The sequence below is a fragment of the Camponotus vicinus genome, unplaced genomic scaffold, assembly GCF_025532165.1.
Source record: "Camponotus vicinus isolate PSW18456_S1 unplaced genomic scaffold, iyCamVici1.0 SCAF_8, whole genome shotgun sequence".
NCBI classification, from domain to species: domain Eukaryota; kingdom Metazoa; phylum Arthropoda; class Insecta; order Hymenoptera; family Formicidae; genus Camponotus; species Camponotus vicinus.
The window spans coordinates 13,147,474-13,164,783 of record NW_028141980.1 but is presented as its reverse complement, the minus strand read 5'-3'; the positions used below and the strand labels follow the sequence as shown (position 1 = coordinate 13,164,783).

At 33.4% G+C, this 17,310-nt stretch overlaps 2 protein-coding genes across 2 annotated transcripts; both read right to left on the bottom strand.

Annotated features, from left to right (window-relative positions):
• Positions 1-6,189: 6,189 nt before the first annotated feature.
• Positions 6,190-8,521, bottom strand: LOC145975833 (uncharacterized). Its single transcript, XM_083106575.1, has 3 exons — positions 8,495-8,521; positions 7,402-7,447; positions 6,190-7,224 (listed from the first exon to the last, which is right to left on the bottom strand). Exons 1-3 carry the CDS (start codon positions 8,504-8,506, stop codon positions 6,686-6,688), a joined length of 597 nt encoding a protein of 198 aa, XP_082962701.1. The 5' UTR covers positions 8,507-8,521; the 3' UTR covers positions 6,190-6,685.
• Positions 8,522-10,812: 2,291 nt separating this feature from the next.
• Positions 10,813-15,618, bottom strand: LOC145975947 (uncharacterized). The gene is made up of 5 exons (XM_083106712.1): positions 15,532-15,618; positions 13,361-13,490; positions 12,757-13,002; positions 12,397-12,682; positions 10,813-12,198 (listed from the first exon to the last, which is right to left on the bottom strand). The coding sequence occupies exons 1-5, from the start codon at positions 15,541-15,543 to the stop codon at positions 11,631-11,633; spliced, it is 1,242 nt and encodes a 413-aa protein (XP_082962838.1). The 5' UTR covers positions 15,544-15,618; the 3' UTR covers positions 10,813-11,630.
• Between the last annotated feature and the right edge of the window lie 1,692 nt (positions 15,619-17,310).

Here is a 17,310-nt window from a genome sequence, read left to right as displayed (position 1 = left end):
CAAAAACTATTAAGGATGTTTTGTACCTATTTTCAAAATATTGAGAATTTAATGAAAATTGTACAGAATGTCCTTACATATGTTTAGAATCTTCAGTACAATTTTTAAATCGATTCACTAAAGCGTTCACAAGTTATAAGGATTTTAATTTGCACCGAATTAACATGTGTTCTTATGGGAAACGTATAACCACGTCGATTCAAATGACAAAAACACATGGAAATAATATTCAGAATTTGTTTAAAATTTGCAAAAGTGTAGTTTAGATACAGAGGAAATATTTGGTCAAATAATATTATACAAGTACTAACTGGTTAAAAAGATATTAAATATAATTCAATGAAATTAGCCATATATCTGACACAAGGCGAAATTCTCTGCCAAAAGTTAATCATTTCGATTAACAAAATTCGGAATATTTCAGTAAAAACGCAATAAATATTAAAAAATACATCTCTGCACTGTAGCTAAGATCAAATTGTAATATTCCACGCAATTTCTCATAATACACCAAAATACTCAAAATACACCAAAAGTGGATATATTCGTCAATATTGATTTTCAGCTACTTTTTGCTGGGATTGTACATACAAAGCATCCTTAAGACTATGTTTAAATCAAAGACGATTAACTATTTTAAATAATTTATTCTTTATTCGTTTATTTTGTCTACATATTGCAAATTTTTCTCTGTACATGTAACTGAACATTCTAGTCTTTGATTCTTATATAACTTACATAACTCAAACCGATATAAAAAGTAGAAATCTTACTTCATAAACAGGTTGTATCAGTGTATTACACAGTGTGACATATTTAATATCCAGTATGTTAATCACAAACTTCTACTGTGATTACCTTACACGCTTTAAGGAAGTAATTATCAAAGCAAGATAATAAAATATATAAATGATATAATCAAGATCTAGGAGAAGTGTTAAATATATAATACAGAATAACAGAGAATCTCGATCAATTGAAAAAAACCAAAGATGAGAGAAATTAAAATGTAATTGTAAAATTTTTAAATTTTAAATATTCAAACATTTTATTTTTTTATACTTATAATTTTATTTTTGCTTTATATTTAACTTTATAAAATTTTTCGTATAATTAAATCGATAAAATTTATTAAAATTTATTAAAATTTAAAATACTCTGATGTTCTTCTTAATCAATAAAGATCTAATTGGAAATAATCTTTAAAAGTAAAGATAAATAATCCTTAAAAACAAAGATTAAGAATAGGAGAATAAAAATGAAAAGATTAAAAATAGAAAATATCTTAATTTAAGAAGAATTCGAGATTTTTACATTTAACGTTGCGGATTAATATGCATTGCATTGACGTTTGTTAAAGTTGCTTTGAAATATACCGCGGGAGATCGGATGAATAGAGCTTCACTTGATACGATGTTTAGAATAGTTAAATGCAAGTTTTTTGCATTAAACTAAAAATTTTTGTGTGACGAAGTCCTTAAGTTCTTACATGTAATTAAGAACTAAAGCAAACAAAAATGGCATTAACTTAAAAAGAAAAAATAATAGGAGGATATTTAGTAAAAGGATATTTAATACCATTTTCTCAATTCAGGATAGATGTCCGTCAAAATAACAAAAAAAAAAAAGAATTCGAAGTATGCCATTGTAAGGCTTATTGATAGTTTATTTGCCACGAATTTTATGATTGTTTTGGAAAAAGATATCGAAGACAAGAAAGATTTTGAAAACTTCGAAATATTTTAAAGAGGATTTAAAAAATTATTTGTTCGGACTGTGTGACTCACGAAAAGTTCAACATTATTTAATATTATATGTGATATTTTCTGTGCAGACTTTTAACAAATCTTTTGTAATCTAGTCTTTTCTTCCGAAAGAAATGAATGAATATAAGAAATGAATAAGCATTAATAGATTAACAGTTTTATAAGGAAAACAGATAGTTTTACAATTGATAATTTTACGATGAAAACTTCATAATGCGCACTTTGATTTCGCAACGTGGGATAGAAACGTCACACGACACCGTGACGCCTTTTCAGAAATATTCTTTCTCCCTGTGTGTTGCGACATTGATGTTCAAAGGACTATCCCCCTGTTCGGCGTGTGTTTAAGACGCTAAAAAGCACGTGTGTACGACAGACAATTATGGGACCAGCTACGATGAGGACGGCGCGACTTAAGACCACACGAAGACTCACACACATCAGCTCGATACTCGGGCGAACGGGCCCCTTTCACAATGGCTGACTTCGTAAGGCAAAAATCAGAAAGTTAGGGCCCCGACCGTACTATGTCTCGGCTGCTAGAGGAGAGAGGGATGATCGAGCGAGCGAGTTCTCGAGGGATGCGCAGCTGTCATGAGAAGTGCAGCGATTGGCCGCTACCATCAGTCGGCCATGCTGGATTTTTCCGGTCTGGCTTCTCCTCACAATGGTATCACGGGCTCGAAACAGGGTCAGTAGCTTTGCTAAAGATCAGGGTCGCCCAATAAAATCTCACATCGTTCCTGTACCCGCGAGCGTTTCGCTATTCATTGTTCGACTGACAACATCGCTCAACCCAATGAAGTTGCTGAGATCAATGTCGAGTCAACCGTGCGTGGATTTATCTCTTAATAAATAAAAATACGATCCTGAAGAGATTATTGAGAAGCTATGAGAACCGTTTATATTTTATATTTTTAAATATGAAAAATATTCTAGGTAAAGAAAAACGAATGAGTTAAATATTTTGCACATACGGTACGAAAATCTGTCATGCCTGGCAGCATCCTTGACTGTTTGCTGGTGACACGTAGAATATTTCGTGGGACGAGTGCGTCTGTTATAACAAACAGAAACGCGGCGTGTCTCTGTTATTGAAATAAATCCCGTCATAATCATCGCTAACGCACTTTTGAAGGGAATCTGGAGTAAACCGATAGTAGCGGGAGAAAGTGGTCGAGAGAGGCGAAGTTAGAAAGAGAGAGGGTTGATGGGGACACGTTTACGATTGTCGGCCGCGTGCCGCCACCCTAAGGATTAAGCGCAATTATTGGAATCACTCCGGCAGACCACAACCCGTTTCACACGCTCCTTATATTCTTTCAAGCTGTTACGAAAGTTTACTCCGTTCGTGATATTTCGAGAGGAACAAATCGATTTCTATAAAACTTTTTTAAAATTATATCTTGCATTATTTGCAAAATTGATAATAAATTCCAATTAAATTCCACATCAGTGCCGAAAACTATTAAAATTAGGTTGAGATTTCAAATCTCTTTGAAAACCAAGAAATACAAAAAAATATTATGATGCAACGATAATTTAAATTTTATTTAATATTGCATAAAATGAGAGAGAGAGAGAGAGAGAGAGAGAGAGAGAGAGAGAGATTCCGTAATAAATATCTAAAATATAAATCACATATATACATATCACACTTGTACATCTCAACTATCTCTTTTTTTATATTTTTATTTATTATCATGTTTTAGACAAATATCTATCATATATATTTTTATATATCATAAAAAGTTAATTCTGTATATCTTTTGAAAATATTGATCTTTCTCTTGGAAAAGAATAATTAAAAGATTTATATGCGAACATGCGGAAATATGCGGTTCAACGAATTGCAATAAAGTCTAATATATACCGAGATAATATTAATTGCTCTTTGCCTACTGCAATTTGCAACGTGTCGAATGTAGGATGTTGTCAATATTTCTCTTATACTCTTTTTAGATATTAAATTATAAGGCAATCATATCTTTTAATGCTGTTAGATATTTGAAAAATTGTCAAATGTGGAAATTTTATTGAAATTTCTTTAAATTAAATAATATTCAAATTTTAAATGGTCATCTCGCAAAAAATTCTTTATATTTATCTGCTTATTCAAAGTCTAAATTTTATGTCGATAAAGAAACATCAAATTGATCGAAGAAATCATAAATAATTAAAAGTGCGAGGAACTTTCGACGTATCATAGACTTCGCATTGCATAATCGAAATTACTTAACTAAAATATTTCTGGTCATGAAAGTCAATCTCCTCTCTCTTTTTCCACACGTTATCTCGACGAAAGAAACGTGACACCCAATGGCGCGATTGCAAAATCTACAGGTAAAACACGTGCATTTTTGCGAATCAGGATACGTACCTACACCTTATTAGTCTTGTAATTAGCTGCACAAAAGGCATGCGAAGAAAATTACGCTCTAGTCAATCTATCTACAGAATGAATTGCTAGGCGTTGCATTTAATCTCGACCACATTTCGCAAGCTGGTTCTGTTAAAGCATATCGTATAACACTTTTTCTTCTATACACAATTCACCGACGTTTTTGTGCTTTTGAATATTAAACACCAGAGAATTTCTCTGGAGGAAACAAAGCGAAGATCCTCGTTTTTTGAATATATTTCACTTTATATATATATAATATTCAAAAATATATATTTATACTCTCTTAATATTCAGATTTATTTTATTCATAAATACATATTGCTATCAGGATACGATGTTATATTATACATATAATAATTTTATATAATATACGATATTATATATTATATATAATGTATTATATAATAAAGTTAATGATTTGTAAAATCGCGTAAAGAAAATAAAAACATATATAAAATAAATGCATGACATTATCCTTTTACTTTTACTGTTAACTACAGTAAAATAAAAAGATAAACCATTACTAATAAATGTATGAGCTAAGAGATATAAAAAGCATGTATTATTGTATTATAAAATTAAACTTACAACGTAAATTACATGAAAAGTAGGCATTTGAAGAATATCCCTCAGATTGTTAAACTCGATCGTGCAGCTTCGCTGATGAATCGTCAATGTTTAGACGCATTCCACGTGCGCGCGCGTACACGTGGTGTTGCAGCGCTAACCGCTCATCACCCCTTTTTGGATGCGGCTTGGGTTTTGGCTTGCTATAACTCCGATAATTATGTTACCAATGCGTCGAAGGACAAAGAGCTCTTGAACGACGTGGATGGCCCGCTTGCTCGCGAGCAGGAGCTCGAGAAGAGAGATGGTTGCTTGGTAGCCCAGCTGCCGGTAATCCTCCCTTTGTAATTTGCCTCTATGACCCACCCTCCCCCCCTTCAGTGGCGTCGATTTTTTTCGACAATGGATCTTTTCCGACAACCATGCGTTTTCTAACAATCTCCTTTAACGACTCCATCGACGTTTTCAGCACACAATTCTAATCCATTGTACTCTTACTACTAAATTTGATTGAATATCGATAAATAAATAAAAATGTTATAAAAAAATAGAGATTATAGACTTAGATTAAGCCTATTATCCAAATAGATTCTGTAAATATACATTACATATTATATAATCATGATATAAATGTTCAAATAATCATCACATTTTTTCTCTCCCTTTCTCTCTTTACAATACACAATAGACAAGATAAAAATATTCTGAATTAAATGAATAGAGTCTAAACTAAAATTTTCCTCTCTCTATAAGATTCTCTCTACAAGGCAAATCAGCGAATGTTCGATTCGCAAATGGTCTACGCCAATGACGAGCGGTTGATGTCACCGTGGCTGTGCCCTCCGGATAATAGAGTCCGCGACTTTAATGGACTCGCTAATCCTCTTCCCTGTTTGTCGGTGAGGGGATACGCATTCACGGCATGCACGTAGGTAAGAATTGGCGAGAGGGGGGCCAGGGCGGGATGGTGTGACTGCGGTGCGTGTGCGCCTCTCTGGGGTGCGCGAAGTGAAGACTTGCATTCGCTCGTCGTGCGGGCCGTCACGGCGGCGAGAAGGGGGTGACGCACAAGGGGGTGATCTCTCTCCTGTCCTGCCGGAGTGGTGACGTGCAGATACGCCCCTTGTGCGGAACCATCGGTGCGATGATACCCTCGGATTTTTCGGCCGAGCTATGCCGCGCGTTATGAGTACGAGAGTGTGCCTTAACTGCATTTGTCGATAGAAATATGTTGTCGACAGATTTATTCATTCATTGGAAAAGATTCGGTTTCAACAAATGCGATGGATTGCCTCGATCCGAAAGTTCGAGCTGATAGATCCGCAGAGGATGATAAAAGGGTGCATAATTAAGCGACAAGCGCGCGTCCCTAATTTGACATAAACGATGCAGTTCAAGTTTTAAAGAGCAATTTCGAAGAATAATAAAACGATTCGTTATGTAATGTTTAAGTCGAGAAAATCGAGTGATATTTATTTTTGTGCAGATTTTTTTCTCTACAATGTTTTTCATATAATGTATATTCTGATTTATATAAATCGATTTATGAAAATATCAATGCGATTATGAAACAAATAAAATGATGTGGAATGAAATGAATAAAAAAACATGACACCACTCAAGAAATCGCCAATAGAGATGAATAGGATACAAAGTAATAATTTCTTTATAGAGATAATTGTCTCTCTCTATTTTTCTATAAAGATTTAAAAAACTGTTAAATTTATATTTAATCTATCTCTCTCAATTTAACACATACATTTATAAAAAATATTTACGAAGGCGAATAACAAACGGCAAAGTATCCTCGCCTTTCTGTCAATGATTACGAATATTGATTGTGAATTGAACGTTGATTATAAATGAAATGGAGAAATGATGTAATTTTATGGAAGTGTAACGATATCAATTGACATCATTGCTTTGATACCTTAACTGAGATAATCGATTATCCGTGCCGTTGTCCCTGTGGAATCGAGTTAGGTAAGTTCTGCTGAATCTGCACAAGCTGCTGAAGTTGCGGTGGCAGATTCCTGGAGTATTGATAATTAGGCTCGGCGACTTGCTGTTGCGGCTGCGGCTGCGGTGCATAATTAGTGCGATATTGAGGATTGTATTGTTGTTGAACGGGGGCTGGTTGAGGATTGTATTGCTGTTGAATGGGGGCTGGTTGAGGATTGTATTGCTGTTGAGCTGAAGGCGGTGGATTGTACTTGGCCGGTTGTACGGGAATCTGCTTGTAAGTCGGCTGCTGAGGTTGTTGGCCGATTTGTACTTTCGGCCGATACTGAGTCAGGTCAGTTTGTTTTATATATTGAGGCTCGATAGGTTGGGAAGGTCCCAGATTCGGTATAGGCTGCGGAGGAAGATGTACGATCGGATCGCGAGCCTGCTGAGCCGCTAATATTTGCTTGATCGCCGCCGGCGCTTGATTGTAACCTAGATAATTAGGTTGTGCATGATTTTGTCTCCGTTCCCGGATATGGCCTGAAAATAATCGAGACAAGTGTAAATTTTTGTTATAATTATCAGCGAAAAGCATAATTTTCTATGTACACTATTGTTATAAATTGTTATGTTATTTAATAATTCGATAAAATAAAAGATATTTCTGAAACACAAAAAAAGGATATTCTTGAGAAAGACGTTTACAAAATTACTTACTATGAAATTTCGTTCCTAGCGCTGGCGTTATGACGAGGATCAAAAACTAAAAAATGACAGAAAAATCGTACTATTTAATCATACAACAATAATGTTTCTATCTTTTGATACGAAGAAATGCATTTTTTTACATAAATAGTTTTCTCAAAATCGGAAGAGAAAGTGCACGTGATCTTTTATTCATACTTCTATATATAAAATAAGATAAGTGTTACAAAGTAATTTTAGAAAGCTGAAATATATCTTGATTTGCAATACAAGTAAAATTTTTTATGATATTTAATATCGATTATTAATGCATTGATGTCATGTTTTATATCGCGAGATATGAATCGTGTTTTAAGTGATAATAAGTTTAGCTTGGATTGCTACATATGTAAATCAGTTAAATTTAATTCATCATAAAGAAATGATCATAAAGAAATGCAAATGTAGAGTTTTTCAAGCGTGACAAAGTGTCTAGGTCGATATAATGATAAGGTTCCATGTAATGATAAATTAAATATTCTCTTTGATATTAAATGAGAAATAAAAGCTATCAATCTTATAATAACATTTTTAAATTTACGTGAATAATTTTTATGTACGCGATTTTAGACAATAAGTGAAGTTTAATATTCCGACTTTTTCTAAATAGAAAATAATATCAATTCACAATCAATTCAAGAAAGTAATTCTCTTGAATTAAGGAGATTGTGAAGGAAAATTACATTTTGAAATATTAAGTGAAAAGAATTTAATGTACTTCACGTTATAACTATTACGTTTATATCTACAATGATTTAATATATGTTAGCATTTTTACAAGAAAAAGAAAAAAGCGTACAGATTCTATCAAATTTTTCTATTCAGAGATAAATACTCATAGCTCGAGATTTTTTACTCCGCGATAAATGACCGTTATCGATCTTTTATTTCTTCCTCGATTACGTATATATAATAAAATCACGATGATCGACGCGAGATTTGAAAGCAAAAAGAGAGCACTCGCACTGACATTTCACGGAACGATTTTAATCGCACTTTCTCCCCGCGTATCGTGCCGCAAAATTCCGCAAAGCTTTAGGATAACGAGTGTGCAAGAGGGACTTACGAGGAATCTCATGATGCTGAACAACGATATCCGGAGGGCAGCAAGACAAAACTGACGTCCGCGTCGCGACGCACTTCTATATGGGCCGAACCGCGTCGTCGCGTCCACCACCAGCTTTCACGGCTGGTCGGCTTTCGAGCGATTTTTTCTGCGTACTGGTCCCCCGCCTGCCGTCACGTAACCAGATGCAACGAACCAACGCGCCCCGGTGCTATATCAACGTTGTTGCGGCGAGCCAGGAAGTGACCGGGACAGTGAGGTGGCAGCAGAAAAGTTGGAGCATGGGAGGGCGTGCTATATCTACTTCTCGACGAAGAATCATAGGATAAGAATTTTCTTTCGCTCCAACTTTAGTTACAATTAAATTAAAAAATCCAGAAAATAAAGTGTGAATATTATAATAAGACAATAATTTAAGAGATATTTAAAAGAATAATCGAGAGAAGATGGCGAAGTGAGTAATAAAAGAAAGAAAATAAATAATTGATTTAATGAAGAATTTTAAGATAAAAGCAATCTCAGATTTTCGACTCCTATTACACATCAAACGATATATCTCGCAAATAACAAGCGCATAGTGTAAATCCTTTTTCTTCATATGGAATTTAATATTCTGGATGTTTATGTAATTCCGCACATATTACTATGCATTGATTACGGCGATAGCATTACGTGAAAGTGATTCGACCGTGTCACTTTTCTCTACGTTTTCCTTACAACTGTACTACCAAACATCAAATTTTACAAATTCGCTGCCTATCTCGATAGATGTTACGTCACCTATTATTTTCGAATCACGTGAAAGTTGTTCGTCTCTCTATAGTTATAGTTACATGCCATATATAGTTGTATATCAGTACCACTTTTTTTATTTAATGAGATTTTTATACCTAAATTTCACCGATATAATCATCTCATTAACGATGTTATGTCTAAAGAAAGTTTGAAAGTTTTACTTTTCAGCATTCGATATATTTAGTTGTTTTCCAGGATATTTAACCCATGATTTTCTGCTTCTTTCCAATTAATGAACAATAATAATCATCTTTCTCTTAATGACTACTATGTTTTAGTTTTCGGAGAACACAATTATGATATTCGTGCGTCGTAATATATACTTTTCTGCGTGTAATAAAATACTCAGAACGCTATTTTTTTCGAAAACTATTAATACTACTTCAAGTTGTACTTGAAGACTTGTAATCGCGAGTATATATCGGTTGTTCGTGGACTCGCGATAGAAACGTGGCATTTCGCGTGTTCGATGAATATGTGGAGGTGCATGTTAATAGATATCGACTTCATAGGAAAGGATAATGCGGGTATATATATATATATATATATACATCGTATCTAGTCACGTAACGATCTTGATACAAGAAAAGCACATTGCTTCCGTATTCCACAAGTTATAAATCGAGTACCATCGAAATATATGTAGGATAACGCAGCAGCACGCTATATAAATTTTGATGATGATACTAAGAAAGAAAAAGAGAGAAAGAATAATATATAGCCACTGCAAATATTTAAATTAATGCAAAACAAAGAGAGAGAAATATCATTAATATTTCAATAATAAAATTAACATAAATCTGTCATCGTAGACTTTCTGCTGGAAATTTCTCGGAATATATCAAGCCTTGCTATTTTATGAAAGATCAAGACTGAAGGATACTATATTTAATATTTCGCAAAAATGTCACTTAATAATAATAATTAATAATCGGTGAGTGTGATCTTGTGTAGTGAAAACGGCTTTCGTTCGTGATTATTAGCTATCGTGATTTTATCGAGCATATATGTATATGCAAGCATATATGCCACAAGATTGCGTAAAGAATTCAGCATTCCATTACTTTCAATATTCGTTGCAATTTCTTAAGTTTTCCGCTATATTTAGCAGAGCTATTCTTGATCGAACACGCAATAAATTCGATTCATTTAAATTCAGCTGATTGTTAATGACTGGAAAATTACATGACTATGTAAAATCATGGGATAGGCTAAATAATTTCTTGAACGAATTCAATGTATATGTATTGGTCTTTACTATTTAAAATTTATTAACTGGAGATTTTATACTGTTTGATATTGAATATATTAAAATAAATTGAGAAAAATTTATATTTTAAATTAAATGCAATCATATTTAACTCTATTTATTAAATAGAGATCCGATCTGAGATTTAATAACTTTAAAAATAATGATCTTCAATTTATTAATAAATAAATTTCTCAAATTGATAATTCTAATAAATTGGTGAGTTGAAAATCAAAGAAAATACTTTGGGAAAAAAGTACATCTAAAACATATATAAACTCTTATAATATATTTGTATTTCACACGTACATACTTATACATGTATCGGAATTCGTATCAGTACATTGATGCATTCGTGTGCAACGATTGGTTTTACCATTGCACTCTCCTTTCGTTGTACAAGAATCACGAAAAAAAGATTCATTCTTGAACATGCTATGTCTCGGCCTCGATATGTCGAGATTTCCGGTCGCACACGGTAAGAATATACTTTCTTAAGTACAGATTCATGGAATATTGGAGGCCGCAATAGAACGCTTTCGCACATTATCTTTTATGAGTTGAATAAAATAAAGATAAAATCTTAACATTTCTCTCAAAATCTCATATTTCAGCAAACTTAAAAAAATAAAAAAAACAATATATATTTATTTATTTTATGTAGTATCAAACTTCAACGATAATAACTAAGATTCTTTACATTAATAATCGCATGTGTCAAGCATAGATATCTATTATTATAACAATTATTTCATTAAATAAATCATTTCTCCGATATTACGCCTTTATTCTAGCAAGATTAAGAAAAATTTTTTTAGAATAAATCAAAATATTAGTTTCCATTCAATCATTTGTTGCATGATAACTTTTTGTTTATAATTCTTTTCGAACTAACAAATCTCCGAAATAAAAATAATTTTTTGTTCTACTTCAAAATTGATTAAAAAAATCTCTTCTTTCAATAATTATAAATAATTAAAAAATTCAGAAATATATAGTTTGCATTACAAATTACAATTCGGTCTCCTATTAGAATTGAGTTTCCACTTCTCTCCAATAAAAACAAAATAATCACCGTATGCAGCCGATGAATCAGTACTGATTCTCGGTAACGGGTCGTACGCCAGGCTGTTGTTGATTATATCCGGCCTGCTGATATTGTTGGCCCGGATTATACGCGGGCTGTATCTGAGCCTGCGTGTACGAACCAGCCTGAGTCTGATAAGCGCCACCCTGAGTCTGATAGGCGCCACCCTGACCTTGATACTGCGCTTGTTGTACCGGTTGCTGTTGTGGCGGATCCACAGGATGCGGCACATATGGTTTATCCGGACGGTACACGATCTGGTTGGCGATGATGTTGTGCGGTATCTGTGCCTGGTACCTAAGCAATTCGCGTAGATGAGGTGGCAGATTGGTCGAATATTGCGGCTGTGGTTCCGCCGGCGGCTGGGATATCCTGTTGTACTGCTGCTGTTGTTGAGGATGCGTTTGACGTTTGCTTCTTGTTTGAGGGCGCGGGGACTTTCGTCGCTCCGGTGTATATGTGGGCGCCGGCACCGGTGGAGGTGCGGGTTTAGCCGCAGCTTCCTGGGCTAATTGCCGGAGATGCTCTCGGACTTGCTCGGACTGAGCCTGTATCGCGGCTGCCTCGTCGAATCTATAAATCGATCGATGATTGGAACTATGTCGATCTCGGTTTGCCTCTTATATTTACGCATATCTTATAGATATCTTTATAAAAATAGAAAATATAAGTGATACTTAATTAATTAAATATTGCTAAAAATAGGTTAAATTTTTATTGATTAAAAATATGGATATAAATAGATAATTAAATATCATCATTGCTTGGTACCTGTATGGTTCCGGAATTACGTTGATGTATGGAATCTGCTGTTGGAACTGCAGCAGTTGCTGAATTTGTTGCGGTGCATTGGAATAAGGTCTGTAGTGTGGAGCGACCTCCGCTTGCGGCTGCGGCTGCGGCTGCGGCTGCGGCTGCGGTGGAGGTTGCGGCCGATGCGCTCGTTGTCGATGTCCAGCGCGTTGAATTGGTGCAGCGGCTTGCGTTACATACTGCGGTTCCTCCTGCGCTTGCGGACGCGATTGACGATCGTACGATCTCCAGTTTACTCTGTAACCTTTCGATACATATTTATGTCAGATTAATTTTGTTATGCATATATGAGATAACATGGTAAAGCTATTACTATACCACTAGGATCGTTGTATTGGAGAGCCTTCGCGTTATCTTGATTAGCATCGTAAGGTCCTTGAATTACAGACTGGCTGTGTCCATCGGTCGCCCCTTGTATAGAAGAAGGTATATAGGTAGCCGCTCCACCGTCCGTGGGTCCTTGAATTTCAAAGTTCGAATGCCCATCCGTAGCACCTTGAATCCTGAAATTGCTGTTACCGTCGGTCGCCCCTTGAATAGTAAAGTCTCCAGGACCTCCTCCTTCTAAAAATCGAAAACACGCAAAAATATTGTATAGAAAACACACATGGATATAAAGGAATTCTAAATCTACATATTTATATACCTTGTAAATATTTATTGAAAAGAATATACTATTTTTGAAAATTAAATAAGATTTTTAATGATAGTATAATTTCGAAGTTATTATTAGGATGTCTTCAAATGAGATAAATAATTAAAAAAATGAAAAAATAATAAATAATAATAAACTTTTGTTTCGGATTAAGAATCATCAAAATTCATGAACTTTCGAAATCCGTTAAAATACAAAGACAGGTATAAATTTTTCCGTATATTTTCCGCTTCTAAGTCGCATTAGAGATCGTTTATCTGCGCTTACCGCTTGCATCTGTGTATTCAATTCCTTTCTCCTCACTGAACTTAAGACCCTGAGCCCGCCGATGCCCGTCACTAGGCCCCTGGATTGTGAATTCAGCCAGGCACATAGGAAGTGCCATCCACAATAAAATCTATAACATTGAGTTTAATACTAATTTAATATACTTTATTATAATATAACAAAATATTGTCATCAAAATTTATGCAAGACAAAAAAAATTATTGCCATAAGTGATATAATAGTTTAAATATTGTGCACATAAAGAAGAAAATAATTAATTAGACAAAGAAATAAATAAAATCACATTCATAAATTAAAATTTAACAATGTCTATAGTTGTATTAATAGCAATAATATTATATTCGAGATGATCATATTTCTCGTTATTATATTAATTCAACCACAATAAAGCAAATGAATGTACAATTACATTCAAACGTCTACGCTCTCGATAATAAGCGTGCTCGCTGATTTCATAATCAGACAAATCAACGATCATTATCTAACGTGTGGCACTAAGTCTACCTATCTGGCGACGTGTACTATATTGTATATATGGAAGTGTAGCGAGCAAACGGGAAGCTGGAAGCGAAAGTCAGCAAGCGCATGAATCTTTAATTAGCCGGTAGTCGCGGGAAAAGGCGAGCACGTTTAACGTACGCAATCGCAAGACAGAAAAGCAGATGGAAGAAAAAGTGTGAATTGTAAGACAACGCGAGAGATCGAATGTATAACGGTTCGCAGAAAGTGAGATATGTTTTATATATACATAAAATCGTCCAGGGAAGATGACATAATTATTTAGGAAACCAGTTCCTATTAGATTAAATTCACTTGGAAATATTTTCGCGTACAACCAGTACTGTCAAACGGGAAATACCATTCTAGAATTATACGTGTAATGAATGCGACGCGCGAGTTTTATTTCACGGAACGCGGAACCTTCGAACGACATTTCGCGAGGCACGAATCGTGACATGCATGCTGGTTATTGAGGTCTGCGAGTTTTCTCGATTAAGTAAGAAACCCGTAGAAAAATAAGTTATTTTTAAATGTGTAATAATATTAATAAAAAATAATTATACAAAAAGATATATAATTCTTAGAAACGAATAATAAAGAGGCAAATATCTGAAATTACATAGAAAAATGAAACAAATAAAACGAATTACTTTTCATGTTGGAATTTTGATTCTCGAGCTTGCAGTAAGATTTCGAAATTTTTATTGCTCGTATCCGTCGAGCGGATATTGCTCCAATTGATAATTGGCTCGCGAAATGCATTCCTGACTGCAGTAATTAAGCGGCATTTCGAATTGTCGCCTGCCTTGCAACACCAGACGATGTAATTAAGTGAACGATATTCGTCATTTCCTTATACGCTTGTTTCCTTTCGATGTAAAACCTTTGATTAAGCCAGTGATTTTCTATTTTTATGTTGCGTTACACGAACGAAATTTAAAAAAAATATATTTCATTTTCGCTCTCTAATTTTCCTTCTCGATACAAAAATGATAAATGAGTGAAATGAATAAAATGACACGTCAATAAGAAATTAAAGAATTTTATTATTGAGAAATTTCGTTTTAATAATACAATATTATTAAAGAAATTTGAATATAATTTTATTCTGTAAAGAAAAATTCATAATGCTATGAAACTATTAGTATTTATTAAAAATAAGAATTATAAACCGACAGAATAAAATAGAAAATACACGCGAAAATGCAAAAGAGGAGATATGTGTAAATCGATGAAATCATCATTCAATTAATATTCAAAAAAATCACATTGTATTTAATTAAATGCAAGGCTCCGTTTCGGAACGTTCTCACCTTTTTTCGTTTTCGACGCGACAAGATGATTTTCATAAAGTACACACAGATATGTATAAGATTTACATGCGAATAAACATACGTTTTAATCGTTTTAAATATATCGGAAAAAATAGAAGTGTTAATACGATCCAATCGTGGCAATTTACTTCTCGTATGATTCGCATATCCAATATAATTAAGCGCACGCGACTTCATCTCATCTACATCATCTCGTTGAAAGAAAACATGATCCTTGAAGAGAACACGCGCGTATATTTTACATTGTTTTTTCGTTTTTCGATACGACGCGAAGACTTTCGAATTTAGAAAAAAACGTAACAAGATTGTACTTACATGCAATTTCATGACGAGAAAGCTGGTCGATTCCTTCGAGGGTGGAGTGTTTCTGAGACGGGCGCGCGGTTACCAGAACAACTTTATAGTCGGCCACGTAAAAGGAACCTTTCGACGACGGGGATGTGACTCTCGGAGAGAGCCACCTCCATCCTGCATCGCGTCGACTAGCCAGCCGATATCTAACAATTACTGTTCTCTTTTTTTACGAATGTATTAAAAAAATGCTTCCGGTGCTAAGTAACGGTACATTAATTATGTTATTTATTTGCAGAGAATGCAGTAATAAATTGAAATTTATGATATGAACGCAGACTTTATTATGCAAAATTTTAATGAATAAATTTGAATCAACTTTTAGCAATTCGAAAATAATTCAGTTTTATAAATTTCTATAATATAACAAATTTGCTCATTGCAGGGTTATTACATCTTTATTTTGTTTAAAAATAAAATAAAATAAAAAATAACGAGAGAATTTTCGATATTTTTCGATATTTTTTTTTATAAATCAATAGCAAAATTTTTATATAAAATAATTTTAAGAAGTTATTAATGCATCTTTTCTAAATAATTTAATTTTACTTTAACAATAATTTAAAAAGTTTGTATTATATATGCACGCTTATTTGCAAATAAAATCTCACGTATTGTTTGCGTTAAACTTTCTTTATACAATATACGAGGAACGGCTCATTAACAAGACATTCATCTCCAATGCAATACATAATTGAAAAGTCTCGAGTGCATCGGTGGAAAACGACAAACTAGCCGCAATGGAATGCGATTCAATACAAAGTTTCCCAGGCAATCGCCTTGCAAAGGTTACGATGCGAAGACTACGCGCATCTTCAATTAATTGCCGACATTGAATTGAATTATTATCTTGTCATGTTATATAAAAGCGCACTATTGCTTTTAAAATCAAAATAATGAAAATAATATAGACCTAAGTTTTGGAGTAATATTTTAAGAATTATTTTGGAGTAAGAATATTTTCCCATTTTTTAGCTAACGCGGTAATAATTACAAAAATGTAGGTAGTGATTACAAAAGTATCATTAAAGAGAAATTATTTCTTATTGTGCACATTACACTCTACTCGGATTTTGTTATAAAAATATAGTATAAATCGACGAATATAATTATACATTACGAATATAATTATATCTTATAAAAATATAGTATAAATCGACGAATATAATTATACATTATTCTTAATACATTCTTAATACTACATTCTTGATTCGATATATCATGGAAATTATAAATATTCCTATTTTTGCAGTAGATTCGATAATAGATCTCTAACGTTTCGTATCATTAAAGTCTTATTAAGTCTATAAAATCTTAGTTCCACAGATTCCTATCTTGGTACGCAATTATCGTAGGATACTTTTATTTTATTCAATTATTTGCAAAGTCGCTTTCTTACTTATAAGTGGAAATGCTCATTATGGTCAGTTTAAAGTAGAAAGTTACATTGTTGTATCGCATTTTACATTGCAAACAAATACCCATACACATAAAATTTCCCATAAAATTACCAATTATCCCAAGACTTACATTGACATCTAAAAAGAATACGATTCAATCTAAGAAATGATACTCGATGGATAAAATGAAACGATAATATGTACAGAATGATTCACGAAGAGAATGGATATCTTTAGAAACCGATTTATATCAGGTAATTAAATTCAAGAAAAAATTAAAATATTCAATACATGATAGAATGATAATTGTATGTATGACTAGTTATATAAATTAAGATCACTT

Bases quoted from the DNA above. Each gene is read 5' to 3' on its own strand.
- LOC145975833 (XM_083106575.1), bottom strand. The intron at 7,225-7,401 runs GTAAGTAATTTT...GATTATTTTCAG, and splicing joins GCTAGGAACGAAATTTCATA to GCCATATCCGGGAACGGAGA.
- LOC145975947 (XM_083106712.1), bottom strand. The intron at 13,003-13,360 runs GTAAGCGCAGAT...TTCGATTTTTAG, and splicing joins TGAATACACAGATGCAAGCG to AAGGAGGAGGTCCTGGAGAC. The intron at 12,199-12,396 runs GTACCAAGCAAT...ATCGATTTATAG, and splicing joins GTAATTCCGGAACCATACAG to ATTCGACGAGGCAGCCGCGA.